At 44.6% G+C, this 13,585-nt stretch overlaps 1 protein-coding gene across 4 annotated transcripts in view; it reads left to right on the forward strand.

Annotated features, from left to right (window-relative positions):
• Positions 1-7,096: 7,096 nt before the first annotated feature.
• Positions 7,097-13,585, forward strand: part of SLC9A8 (solute carrier family 9 member A8) — a 68,500-nt gene continuing 62,011 nt past the window's right edge. The window contains exons 1-2 of one of the 4 annotated variants that reach the window (XM_035025381.1): positions 7,097-7,389; positions 9,485-9,663. In XM_035025381.1, the coding sequence (XP_034881272.1) occupies positions 7,364-7,389; positions 9,485-9,663 (205 nt within the window). In that variant the 5' untranslated portion in view covers positions 7,097-7,363. Of the gene's footprint in view, positions 7,441-9,484; positions 9,664-13,585 lie in introns of all 4 variants that reach the window. The other 3 variants (XM_035025383.1, XR_004682959.1, XM_035025382.1) reach the window with 3 other exon arrangements.

The following is a 13,585-nucleotide window of genomic DNA, read 5'->3' on the forward strand; positions in this document are numbered from 1 at the left end:
ACCCAGTGTGTTTACCATAAGCAACTGTTGAGGGGAGTGTCCTAGTTTGGTTTGTCCAGACATGGGAGTGGAGAATTCAGACACCCAAGAAAGAGAAGTCAATATAGGTATCTTGCCTGTCAATAGATCTTAATTAAAATGATATATATGAATATATGGATAATATATATGTATTTATGTAACATATAAAATCTATAATATATTACATATTATCATACATATAAAATCTGTGTGGAGAGATTTTTTTTTTAATTTTATACTTAAATTCAATTTAGTTAACAGTGTATTTTAGTTTCAGGTGTAGAATTTAGTGATTCATCAGTGAGCATAAAAATTCTTAAATTCGGGCACCTGGGTGGCTCAGTTGGTTAAGCGACTGCCTTCGGCTCAGGTCATGATCCTGGAGTCCCAGAATCGAGTCCCACATCGGGCTCCCTGCTCAGCAGGGAGTCTGCTTCTCCCTCTGACCCTCCTCCCTCTCATGCTCTCTGTCTCTCATTCTCTCTCTCGCAAATAAATAAAAAATTAAAAAAAAAAATTCTTAAATTCATAGATTTCAGAGTCCTGGAATCTATATGGTATCAACTTGTTCAGAGTTTCACTTATAAACTATATTTTCAGAGTACATTCTTTTGGTTAAAATATAATAGGAAGAAAGTTATTTTTGGCATTTTCTATTATGCAAAATGTTAATGCTTATGTTTGTCAAAGGTATTCTTTCATTTCCTTCTATAGTTATCTAAAAAACAAAAAGGAATATAGAATTTAAAGAATATAAATAATAAGAGTTGCTATATAGACATCAATATTTATATTCTAATAACAAAAAATTTAACTTTTCCATTTCTCCCTGTACCTTAAAAAAATTATTCATTAATTAGATGATGAAATAAATCTCTGTGAAGTCATGGGGTGCCTGGGTGGCTCAGTCAGTTAAGTGTGTGCCTTCGGCTCAGCTCAGGTCATGATCTCAGGGTCCTGGAATCGAGCCCTGCATCTGGCTCCCTGCTTGGTGGAAGTCTGCTTCTCCTTCTCCCTCTGCCCCTACTCCCTGCTCATGTTCTCTCTCTCTCTCTCAAATAAATAAATGAAATCTTTAAAAGAAAAAAAAAAAATCTCTGTGAAGTCATAAAAGCAGAAAAATGTTAGTTTATATCACCTGGCAAAAATATAACAAAATTGGAAAGGGATACAAAATTTACATGAACACTCAATAAGGAGGAAGTTCTAAAACATTCCCTAAGTAAATCCTGTCTCAAAGCAGAAATTATGGGGGTGCCTGGATGGCTCAGTCAGTAGAGCATGTGACTCTTGGTCCTGAGGTCATGAGTTCAAGTCCCACACTGGTCATAGAGATTACTTAAAAAAAAAAAAAGAAAGGAAAGGAAAGGAAAAAGAAACTATAATGAGAGCATCATGGGTCAAAACTCAAGAGATATCCTCAAAGTATGTTGTCAAGCAGGTCATCCCTGTGGGCAGCTCGAGTTTAACTCCACTAGGGAGCTGTGTTTAGAACACACACTTCAGACTTGCCCCACCCACTGGGTGAGGAAGTGGGGGCATTTATCCTCCACTTGCACCAATCATTGGTTGAGGGCTATTCTGGGAGCATTGACTCCCTAGCACAGCTAGCTTGTGCTGTGTTGAGAGGAAGGCTGTGGGCAGCAGTAGGATTCTCCAAGAAGTTATGAGCAGTCATCAGCAGAGTCTATTATGGGAGAGATCCAAAAAGAAACTCAGATTCCCAAGCCCCATACCTGAGATCCAGGAGGTCAGAATAGGCCTGGAATCTGTATTTTTTCACAAACTCTCTCAGAAGTATCTGTTGCACCATATTCCACTGAATTCTACAAGCCCAACCTTTTCATTTCTGCCTAGTAATTCTAGTACCTGTTACCTGCTATGTGGCCAGGGCCAGATTAAAATATTAAAGTTCATAGGCATTGAAAAATTACCCCCAACTCATACATAAATCCATGTGAAACAATACTAAACAGTAAACATAAATGGAAGATCAACACAGGTTTTCTTTTTCCCATGGTGTGTTGAGCAGAATAATGGTCTCCCAAAGACGTCCATGTGCTAATCCCTGGATTCTGTAATAGGTTATGTTACAATGACAAGGGGGAATTAAGGTTGCTCATCAGTTGACCTTGAGATGGGGAGATCATTCTGGATTATCAAGATGGGCTCAATGTAATCACAAAGCTCCTTGTCAAGGAAAGAAGGAAGGAGAGTCTCAGAGCCAGAGAAGATGAAATGACCAAAGCAGTGGTTGGAGTGATGCCATCGTTGGCTTTGAAGATGGTGGAAGGGGCCACAAGCTATGGGATGGGGGCAGCCTCTAGAAGCTGGAAAAGTCAAGAAAGCAGATTCTCCCATAGTGCCTCTAGAAGGAATGCAGCCCTGCCAACATCTTTAGTTTAGCCCCATAATACTTCTACCCTACAGAACACAAAGTAATAAATTTGTGTCGTTTTAGGAAAATTGCCTCCAATATGTCTCTCAATATATATCTCCTACCGGTTCTTCTTCTCTGATTGAACCCTGACTGACATACATGGTAACCGCTTTGATTCCCTTTTAAAAATATATGAAATATCAAGTTCATTAAAAGTTTTCATTGGAGCCCCTGTTTTGTTGACAGCTTGAGTGTCTTCTAAGCTCTGGGAAAAGAGTGATGAACAAGACATTAACTTTCCACATCTGTAAAACTGGGCTAATCAGAGTACCTCCTGGGGTTATTATACAGATTAAATAAGTCACTGGGCATAATGGGCTTGGTACAGAGTAAGGGTTCAAGAAATGCTAGGGGGTAGCTAGGTGGCGCAGTCAGTTAAGCACCAACCCTTGGTTTGGGCTCAGGTCATGACCTCGGGGTCGTAGGATTGAGCCCAGTGTCATGCTCCGTGCTCAGCACAGGGTCTGCTTGTCCCCCCCCCCCCCCCTTTCCCCCCCCCCCCCCCGCCACCTCATGCTCATGCTCACGCTTTCTCTCTAAAATAAATAAAATCTTAAAAAAAAAAAAAAGAAATGTTAGAAGAGGTAAGGAATGGAAGAAAAGCAGAAGAGAGAGACAATCTCCCTGCTTCCAGGGAGCTTAGATCTGACAGGAGTAAACAGGATGATAAACTTAGGAAGGAAAGAAGAGAGGGAAAAAAGAAGGGGAAAAAATATCCGACCATGATAAGTGCCTTAAAAACACTTATGTTTAACACTTCATACCCGGGGTCAGCAGCTCCCGGGGGGGGGGGGGGGGGCAAATCCAGCCTGCCACCTGCTATCAAATGGCTTGTGAGCTAGGAATAGTTTCCATGTTTTCAAATGGTTGAAAACAAGTATTATGAAAATGACAAGAAACTCAAATCTCAATATCCATAAAGTTTTATTGGAACAAAGTCACTCTTATTTAAATCATCTAAGTTTTCCCACTGCAACAGCAGAGTTGAATTGTTGCAACAGAGATCAGAATGCCACAAAACCTAAAATATTTACAGTTTGGCTCTTTACAGAAAAAGTTTGCTGGCCCTTGCTTTAGACTGAGTGAGCGAGTGGTCAGGGAGGTCCTTCCTGAGGAGGTAACATTAAAGCTGAGACTGGAATGGCAAGAAAGAGGAAGGCTGGGGGTAGGAGGGCAGAAAGAACAGAAAACTAAGTTAAGAGCTTCTCTCTAATCCTATAACAGCCTTCCAAAGAGGGGCTCTGTCAAAAGTGATGATGGGACTCTGAGGTTCTGAAGGTGCAGTGGTGCCCCAGGGTCACAGAGCCATGGATCCTGAGTTGGGATAGGGAACCAGGCCTGCATGCCCTGTTCCAGCCTCTTTTCAGCCTCGCACGGCATAGGAGCCTAGAACTGCATGTTGAATGGCTTTATTTGCCTTCCTGGGGGTAATGACCGGGGATTTTAGATTTGTTCCCAGGAATAGGTGAGAAGGGCCTGGGATTTGCCCTCGGGCCTAAGGGCAGGTGTTCTATGGACTCCTGCTTGGCAGCAGGCCCATGACTGTCATGAAACAGGCCCTGATAACAGGATCTATGGCAAGAGCAGTGGGTGGGATGCCAGGTAGAATGGGGAGACCCTCAGAGAATCCAGGAAGCGGCTTTCATCCAGAGTAGCCCACAACTGGCAGCTTGATAGAAAAAGTCCTACCCCCAGCTTCCAGTGGCCTGACTCCAGCCAGGATCTTCTGAGGCTGGAAGGAGACTGACTCAGACAGAACCCCACTCTCGATCTTCTACGAGCCAGTTCATTTCTGCCAGGCTCTGTGATAAAGGAGAGAAGTAGGCTGTTGGCCCCATTTTAGAGCCAGAGAAATTGAGGCCATGTTGAGAACAACAGGGGGTACTTGGTAACACAGACTCCACGCCTGAATCCTAGCCTCAACATTTCCCAGTGTGTGATTTCAGGCAAGTGGCTTAACTTCTCTGTGCTTCAGTTTATAGATATGATAGTATCTGCCGAAAAAAAAAAAAAAAAGTAAGGAATTAAGGAAACAGAAGTTCAGCACCACACCTACAGGAAGAACTCAATAAACATTGGCTGACCCTAAGCACATTCTCTGTTAGCTTTGACAACAGCCCTAAGAGATTCTAGAGTGGCAGAGGATTCTGGGTATGAGCCAGACAGATCTGTTCTCCACCCAGTTCTTCAGGGCCAAAACCTTGAAATCATCCTTGACTCCTCTCTTTCCTTTACACACCACAGTCCCTCAGAAAATCCTGCCTTCAATATACACCCAGGAGCCAATCATTCCTGTCATCTCCATGATATCACCTTAATCCAAACGGCCATCAATTCTCACCCAGATTAGTGCAAAAGCCTCCTAGCTGGTCAGGGGGCTGCCAACTGCCCAACTCTCCCCAAGCAAGCAAAGGTCGGAGGACTCCTCAAAACCCTTGTGTTTCCGGGACGCCTGGGTGGCTCAGTTGGTTAAGCGACTGCCTTCGGCTCAGGTCATGATCCTGGAGTCCCGGGATCAAGTCCCACATCGGGCTCCCTGCTCGGCGGGGAGTCTGCTTCTCCCTCTGACCCTCCCCCCGCTCATGCTCTATCTCATTCTCTCTCTCAAACAAATAAATAAAATCTTTAAAAAAAAAAACAAAAAAACCCTTGTGTTTCCTAACACATCTAGTGTTAACTCACTCCTTTATTTATTCAATGATCATTTATTATTGAGTACCTACTATGTGTTACGTGCTGCTCTAGACACGAGATAAAACAGAACAAAACAGACAAAAATCTCTGCAGTCAGAAAGTTTACATCCTCCTGGAGGGAGGACAGTAAGCAAATGTAGAAGTAAAACAGATAATATGTTAGGTGTTACAGAGAAAAATAACTCAGGGAAGGTGTTGGATTTTATTTTTATTTTTTATTTAAAGATTTTTATTTACTTATTTGAGAGAGACAGAGTGCTGGGAGAGGGGCAGACCCCCGCACTGGGCAGGGAGCCCGCCATGAGGCTTGATCCCAGGACCCTGGGATCATGACCTGAGCCAAAGGCAGATGCTTAACCAACTGAGCCACCCAGGCGCCCAAGGTTTTAGATATTAAACAGGGTGGTCAGTGAAGGCGTAATGAACAAGGTAAGAGTTAAATAAAAAGTTCCAAAGTGGGAAAAAGAGAGATCCAAGGGGCAACTCACAAGTGGAGTATTCTAGACAAAGGCCTGAGCAGTACAGAGGTGGAAGTGTTCCTGGTGCGTTTCAAGCACACAGGGGAAGCCACTGTGACCACAGCGAAAAATGTGCAGGAGGGGGAGAGTGGATTGACCTCAGAGGGGTCAAGGGGGCCGGGTTGTAGAGTCCTGTGGGTTCTCCAAGTCTTTTTTTTTTCTTTGATTGAGATTAGAAGCCAGTGGAGGTTTCATTTTTTTTTTAATTGTTATTATTAGTTTTAAAGATTTCATTTATTTCAGAGATCATGAGGGGAGAGGACGGGAGGGGCAGGAGAAGCCGACTCCCTGCTGAGCCAGGAGCCCCACGACTATGCGGGGCTCGATTCCAGGACCCTGGGATCATGACCTGAGCTGAAGGCAGACGCTTAACCTGTTTAACCACTGAGCCACCCAGGTGCCCCCGCACCCCAGTGGAGGTTTTAATTTAAGTAGGGGAATGACTAGAGTTTTAAAGGATCACTGTGCTGGGCCCGTGGCTGGCTCAGTCTGAAGAGCAGGCGACTCCTGATCTCAGGGTCTTGAGTTCAAGCCCCATGTTGGGTGTAGAGATTACTTAAATAGATAAAAAACTTAAAAAAAAATTTTTTTTAAGGATCACTGGGGTCCTCTGTGTGAAAGATCACAGGGAACATCGGCAGAGCCAGTGAGACAGTTTATGGTTTAGGCAGCTACAACAGCTGTTATGAGGTATGATGGCTTGGACCAGGAAGGAGGTAGCAACAGCAGAGGTGATGTCAAACCCAAATGTCTTACACAAGGTTAGGAGTCCTCCTGATGGGGTCTCCCTTACCCCTCCCTACAAGCCTTGTTCCTTCCTGTATCCCAAACCCCACAGACCACAGCTAGGCACATACAGGTGTCTAAGGAGTATTGGTTGACTAAACCGACAAATGAATGAATGATCCAGGCCTGGGTCATCATCACCACCTATTTTATTTTATTATCTTTTAAAGATTTATTTTAGAGAAAGAGAGCATGAGCAGGGGGAAGGGCAGAGGGAGAGAGAGAGGGAGAGAAGCAGATTCCCAGCTAAACGCAGAGGAGGGCGGGGGGGGGGGGGGGGGGCTGGATCGCATGACCCTGAGATCATGACCTGAGCAGAAATCAAGAGTCTGAGGCTTAACTGACTGAGCCACCTAGGCGCCCCTCATCATTACCTATTTTAATGATAGGCATATAGTCAGAAGTCAGTAAATGCTTACAAATAGAATACTGCACAATTCTGCAAGGCCAGGTGGCTAGTCCTCTTCACAGGGAGGAAAACTGGGGCTCAGACTGGGGAAGTGTCCCCTGGGGTCCCTCTGCACAGCCTAGGCTAGAAGCTTCCTTCCCAACTTTCAGGGTCAAGTCCTGGACACTGGGTGGTTAGCGCCTGCTCTCAGGGTGAGTCACACTGACCTCACAGGAGTTTCCCTCAAAGCTTCCTCGCCCCGGGCTGGAGAAAAGCCGAAACTCCACGGGGCCAGGAGGTCACCAAGCCCATGCCGGTCAGGCGTCCTGAAAGTGCCCTGACCGGGTCGTCCCCCCTTCAGGCCACAGAGACGAAGAGACAGAAGGGCCGCTCGCTCACGGCTGAGGCCCCGCCCCCCGGTTGTCAGCCGGCCCGCTCCTCCAGCGGAAGCCGGAAGCAAAAGCAGTCCCTGCTAGCCCCCGGCTCCGAACTCGGTGGTCTTGGAGGCTCCGCAAGATGGGGGAGAAGATGGCGGAAGAGGAGTGAGTGGGCTTTTCCCGGGCGGCGGAGGCGGCAGGGCTGGGCCCCGGCGGGTGAGAGCGAGAGCCTCAGGCCTCCCTCTGGCCCTGAAAGGCGGAGTTCCTTGTGCCGCTTGGCCAGGACTGACCATGCCGGCGCCAGCGAGGAGGGCGGGAGGGATGGGCCTGGGCCCAGCCCGGCCCTGCAGCCTCCTTTTTTTTTTTTTTAATTTTTTTAAATTATTTATTTATTTATTTGAGAGAGAGAGAAACAGCATGAGAGGGGATAGGGTCAGAGGGAGAAGCAGGCTCCCCGCTGAGCCGGGAGCCCGATGCGGGACTCGATCCCAGGACCCTGGGATCATGACCTGAGCCGAAGGCAGTCGCTTAACCAACTGAGCCACCCAGGCGCCCGGCCCTGCAGCCTCCTTAAGGTCGGATCCTCGTCCAGGGAACCGGCAGCCCGGGGCAGGCCTCGAAAGCCGTCCGGCGGAAACCGAAACCCCAATTCCACTTTCCCATTTTTCGGTCTTTTGATAATCAGGGAGACGTCCGCCGCCTCCTCCAGGAATTCCCCCACCCCCTCTTCCACTGTAACGGCCGTTTTTCGCGTCTGTCTCCTCCACGGAGTTTCATTCATTCGTTAACTGTTGGCCATTTACTCTATTCCAGGCCCTGGGCACATAGTAGTGAAGGAGGCCGACCAGGAGCCGCCCTTAGGTAGTTTCCATTCTAGTGGGGAAAGACCCTAAGTAGGCAAGGTGATTTCAGAGTGCTGAAAGAAAACGGAAGTGTTAGGATGGGAGAGTCCCGCTAGGAAGAAGTGACGTGCCCGCCGAAACTGTAATGAGGAGAAGGAGGGACAGGAGAGGGAACAAGCAAATGCAAAAGGCTGGAAGCAAGAAAGAGCTTAGTGTCTTTGAGGGACAGAAGGAAAGGCAGGATGGCTGGAATGTAGCGAGCGAAGGGGCTAGCTGTACAAGATGAGATGAGGGGCGGGGGTGGGCGTCCTTTGTCGCCCAGGTACTTAGCCGGAAGGACCCCTCTTTAGTCCGTCTCCATATCTGCCGGGCACAACCTACTGCATGTTGTAGATGCCCTATCTATGTGAACCGGTTTGTAAAAATTAAAAAGGAATCCCCGTGGTTGAAATCTGATTCCCTCACCTGGTATCTTTTCAGATACGTCTCTTGGCTGGCTGGGTGGTCATTTCATTTCGTCTGCTTATTTATTCAGCATATGCTCTATTGCTACACCAGACTGGGCCTCAGCAACACAAAGCAAAAGAGGTGGTATGGCCCAGTGATTTCAAGTTTGGTCTCAAACTTGGTTAGCTGAGATACTGGCCAGGTCATGCAACCTCTCTGAACTTCAGTTATTCGTGGGTAAAAAAGGGAAAGGAATAGCCCCCATCTCAGGCCTGGTATGCCTATTAAATGAGAGGTTGTATGTTATATAATCCCTGGAGTGAAGCATTTACTCAATAAACATGAGCTATTATAATCACAATTGCAATGATTATTATATGAATATTGCACTAGTTTACAATCTGACCCCAAAGTGAGGAGAGAGCTCTGGTGAAGAACATAAGAGGTGGGGTGGGTGCAGTATTACAGAGGTTACATTTGAGCCTTTAGATATCTGAGAAGGATTTTATAAAGCGGGGTGGGATGTTCCAACCAGATCAACAATTGGGTAAATTCAGGTGGCTTCTTCAACTTGCTGCTATAACTCAAGGAAAAGAATGTAAACAGGAGAAATAAAGGCGCCAAGTAAATAACATTGGATCTTGGAATGTGATGAGACTTCAGTTTGTCTCCATTTAAATCCCCCATTAAATGCCAAAGAGCAGGCAGCATTTTGTTTCTGCACTGGCCCTGATTCCCCCTGGTTCCTGTCCTCTGAGTGGCTGTGTTCAGAGCACCTGAAGCCACTGGTACTCTCCTGCTGAGGCAGGCAGGAATTTTCTGAATCAGTTTCTCTCTGAGGCCTGCCGGTGGTTGTAAGACTTGTGAATCCCATCATCCTCTGTGCCAGGTTCTCCTTCTGTTTGTGTATGTGTGTGGATACTCAGGCCCTTTTCCCTTTATCTAATCCTGCTGTTTTTTATGTCCAACAGGTTCCCCAACACAACTCACGAAGGTTTCAATGTCACCCTTCACACTACCCTGGTTGTCACCACGAAACTGGTGCTCCCGACCCCTGCCAAGCCCATTCTCCCTGTGCAAACGGGTGAGCAGGCTCAGCAGGAGGAACAGTCAAGCGGCATGACCATCTTCTTCAGCCTCCTCGTCCTAGGTGAATGTGGAGACGCCCTCATTTGCCGTCTTGAGTGTCTTTGTGCGCTGTCTATAAGGTCAACCCTGTCTAAGCCACCATTTACTTGATGTCAAGTCTTCCTTTCATTTGGTTTGATGTCACTGAGGGACAATGATCAGTTCATAAGAGGGTACTCCTTTTTCTATAAAATCATCGAGCCTAGCAATTTCGAAGAGCTCTTTATATATCTTAGATGTCATTTGGAAGAAAGAAGGGATTTTTGACCTAGAAAGAACCTTGAACGTCTTCTAGTTTAATGGATTTCAAACCCTACTCATGAGTGTGTGTGTGTGTGTAGGTGGTGGTGGGAGCAGGAGGTGGGCTGAGTCAAATGGGAGGGCATCTGACTTTCTGACCAGAGCAGCATTTTGTCTCCTATTAGGCTTCTGTGTAAATTTTATTTAATTAAAGGTTTTGTTGCTGAGTAAAAGATCAAACACCCCTTTCCTTACCCTCTGTCTCCCATTAACCATGGTTATGACTTTTACCATATCTGTGTACTGCCTATGTTGTTGTTTACTTATGTAATGTTTTTCTTTGAACAGATTCACTCTCAATAGTCTCGTTTTGTTCAACCTCCTCCAGTCATGGGTGAGAAAGTTTAGGCCCAGAGAGATTAAGCAAATGACACGCCTTGTTTCTGGGAGACTAGAGATTAATATTTGGGTTGCCAGACATCAGTCGAGAAGTTTAGGTAAAATGCAATAACTTAGATGCTTCCTAGAGACTGTAGACAACTGTTTTAGACCAAAAAACAAAACAAAAAAACAGTTGAAACTGCACAACCACTTTGGACTAGCTGACAAAAGAAGAAATAACTTCAAATTTGACCCAAATCCAAACTCTTATTGGATGAGTAAAGTTGGCATATTTACGTTTTCCAGTCTTCTTTTCATGATACTGAGCCATAATTCTAATTAGATTAGGTCTTTTCAGAGGAATGGGAACTACAACCTGATTGAAAGGCACAAAGCATTTAGCTGATGTCATTGAGGACTTTTTTGAAGAAAACGGGAACTTCTTTCACATTCAGATTCAGATTCTGTTAATGGCCAAATAATTTTAATAACCTAATCATTTGATTTAAAATCCCAGGACTCAGCCTTATCTCTCACAGATCCTAAAAAACTTTTAAATTGGGGGCACCTAGGTGGCTTAGTCGGTTGAACATCCGACCCTTGGTCTCAGGTCTTGAGCTCATGGCTGTGAATTTGAGCCATGTGCTGGGCTCCGCAATGGTCGAGTAGCCTACTTAAAAAACAAAACAAAACAAGAAAACCCACACAACTTTTAAATCGAATACTGAAAAAGTACACAAACCACAAGCGTGCAGTGTCCCATATGGACCTGATATGCTCAAGTAATTGTGTACCTTGTGAATGTAGTTGAATTCTGCTACTAGGGGATTACTCCAACAATCAAGGACTCTCTTTTGTTTTTCCTTTTTCCTCTGTGATAGTAGTTGAATATAAACAAAAGCAGTTCTTTTCTTGATTAAGAAGTCTTTAGTACCTGAATCCTTAATCCTGAAGGACCAGTATTATTAGCCTTTTTACATTGTTGTCAGCTTGATAAGGTAGACAGCATACAAGACAGGCCTGGGAGAAAACTTTTGTTTTGTAGTCACTTTGTTTCATGGGAAGATAATAAGGCTAAGTCAGACTTTCAAAGTAATTTTCAGGGTGTGGGGCATTGAAGGTTAGTTTGTACTAGAAACCACAAAACAGGTTGTTATAGTGATTTTTAATCCTGGCAAGACCCTGCGCAGTGGTAACACATCTTTGGGGCCAGAAAGGTCTGAGCTGTATTTATTAGTGCTATATATTTTACTTGGATCATCTTTTCAAACAGATCATAAACCTAGAGTCACACTAGTGTCAGGTGGGTTTTGTTTTCACCTCATCAGACTGTTGGCAGTCTACAAATTGGTATCTCTGCTTTTTATGTGTAGGTCAGCGTGCAGTAGCAGAATGGAATGCTTTCTTTTTCAGTAAATTTGAAGGCATTTTTAGTCTTTTCTTGTATATTATCAACAGAATATTATATATCTTATATATTAGATGTCCAAACAATATACATCTGATAAGGTTAAAAAAAATTACAGTTAATAGGTATCTTGCTAACTCACTAAATACATGAACTGCAGTGAATTGAGGGAAATACTAGTCCATAGTTTATTCTAGACTTCAGGAACTCCTAACCTGGGACACATTTAACCACTTTTGTTTACTGTTTGTTTTTTTTTTTTTAAGATTTTTATTTATTTGACAGACAGCCAGAGAAGGAACACAAGCAGGGGGAGTGGGCAGAGGGAGAAGCAGGCTTTCCGCAGAGCAGGGAACCCGATGCGGGGCTCGATCCCAGGACCCTGGGATCATGACCTGAGCCGAAGGCAGGCGCTTAACGACTGAGCCACTCAGGTGCCCCTACTATTTTATTTTTTTTAAGATTTTTTTATTTGGGGCACCTGGGTGGCTCAGCAGGTTGGGCTTCTGCCTTCAGCTCAGGTCATGATCTCAGGGTCCTGGAATCGAGCCCCATGTCAGGTTCCCTGCTCAGCGGGGAGCCTGCTTCTCCCTCTCCCTCTGCCTGCTACTCCCCCTGCTTGTTTTCTCTGTCTCTTTATTATTTCAGAGAGAAACAGAGAGCACAGGGGAGGGGCAGAGGGAGAGGGACAAGCAGACTCCCCACTGAGCAGGGAGCCCAATGCGGGGCTCAATCCCAGGACCCATAAGATCATGATCTGGGCCAAAGTCAGACACTTAACTGAGCCCCTCAGGTACTGCTTTGTTTACTATTTTAGTCAAGTCAAATGAAAGTGTAACTTTTATGTCCTATAAGCTTGTGAAAGGATTTCAGTGTATTCCCCTTTTTTGAGGAGGGATGCCAAAACTCCTGTTACTTTTGACTTTAGAAGCTTGAAATCAGTTGATTTACACTTAACCCTTGCTGATCTTTGACTCGGCAGAAACAGTGGTAAGTCATTTTTTTGACTTACATTAGAGTTAACAATTAGCATCATTTGACACATTTTATGGGCCATTAAATTTATGGAGTTATTAAAATTGATATGCCTATGTTTTAATATAGTTTCTATAATTATTACTTTGGGCATGAACATTTAGAAGCATGTTAACTTGTGGTATACCTATCCTCCTTACCACACAGAAGTTTTTGTCCTTTTTTTCCAAGTATACTTGAAAACATGTACTTGTTTGTGTATAGGCGCATATACGTTCATAAGCACATTCACGCATATAGGCACATCCCGCTTGGATTTTGTTTGTTTTATTTTTTTTTAATTTTTTTAAAGATTTTATTTATTTATTTGAGACAGAATGAGAGAGAGAGCACATGAGAGGGGGGAGGGTCAGAGGGAGAATCAGGCTCCCTGCCGAGCAGAGAGCCCGATGCGGGACTCGATCCAGGGACTCCAGGATCATGACCTGAGCTGAAAGCAGTCGCTTAACCAACTGAGCCACCCAGGCGCCCCGGATTTTGTTTGTTTTAATATAAATAGGATCCTATAACTTGCTTTTGCATCTCACAGAATGTCTTGGAGGTCTTTTTATATTACTACTCTTTTTTGTATCTACTTCATCTTTTTTTCTTTTAAAGAACATGTATTTGTTAAAAGAAACAAAATATATCCCATTTTAACCATTTTACAGTGTACGATTCAGTGGCATTTAGTACACTCACGATGTTGTGCAACCACCACCATTATCTAGTTCCAGAATGTTCTCATCACCCCAAAGGGAGACCCAGTACCCTTTAAAAGCTGTCACTCCCCATCTCCCCTACCCGCATTCTCTAGTAAACACTATTTTGCTTTCTATTCCTAGGAATTTGCCTACTCCATTTCAGGCAAATAGCATCATACAATATGTGACCTTTTATA

The sequence above is a fragment of the Mirounga leonina genome, unplaced genomic scaffold, assembly GCF_011800145.1.
Source record: "Mirounga leonina isolate KUSES-001 unplaced genomic scaffold, KU_Mleo_1.0 Mir_195, whole genome shotgun sequence".
NCBI lineage: Eukaryota > Metazoa > Chordata > Mammalia > Carnivora > Phocidae > Mirounga > Mirounga leonina.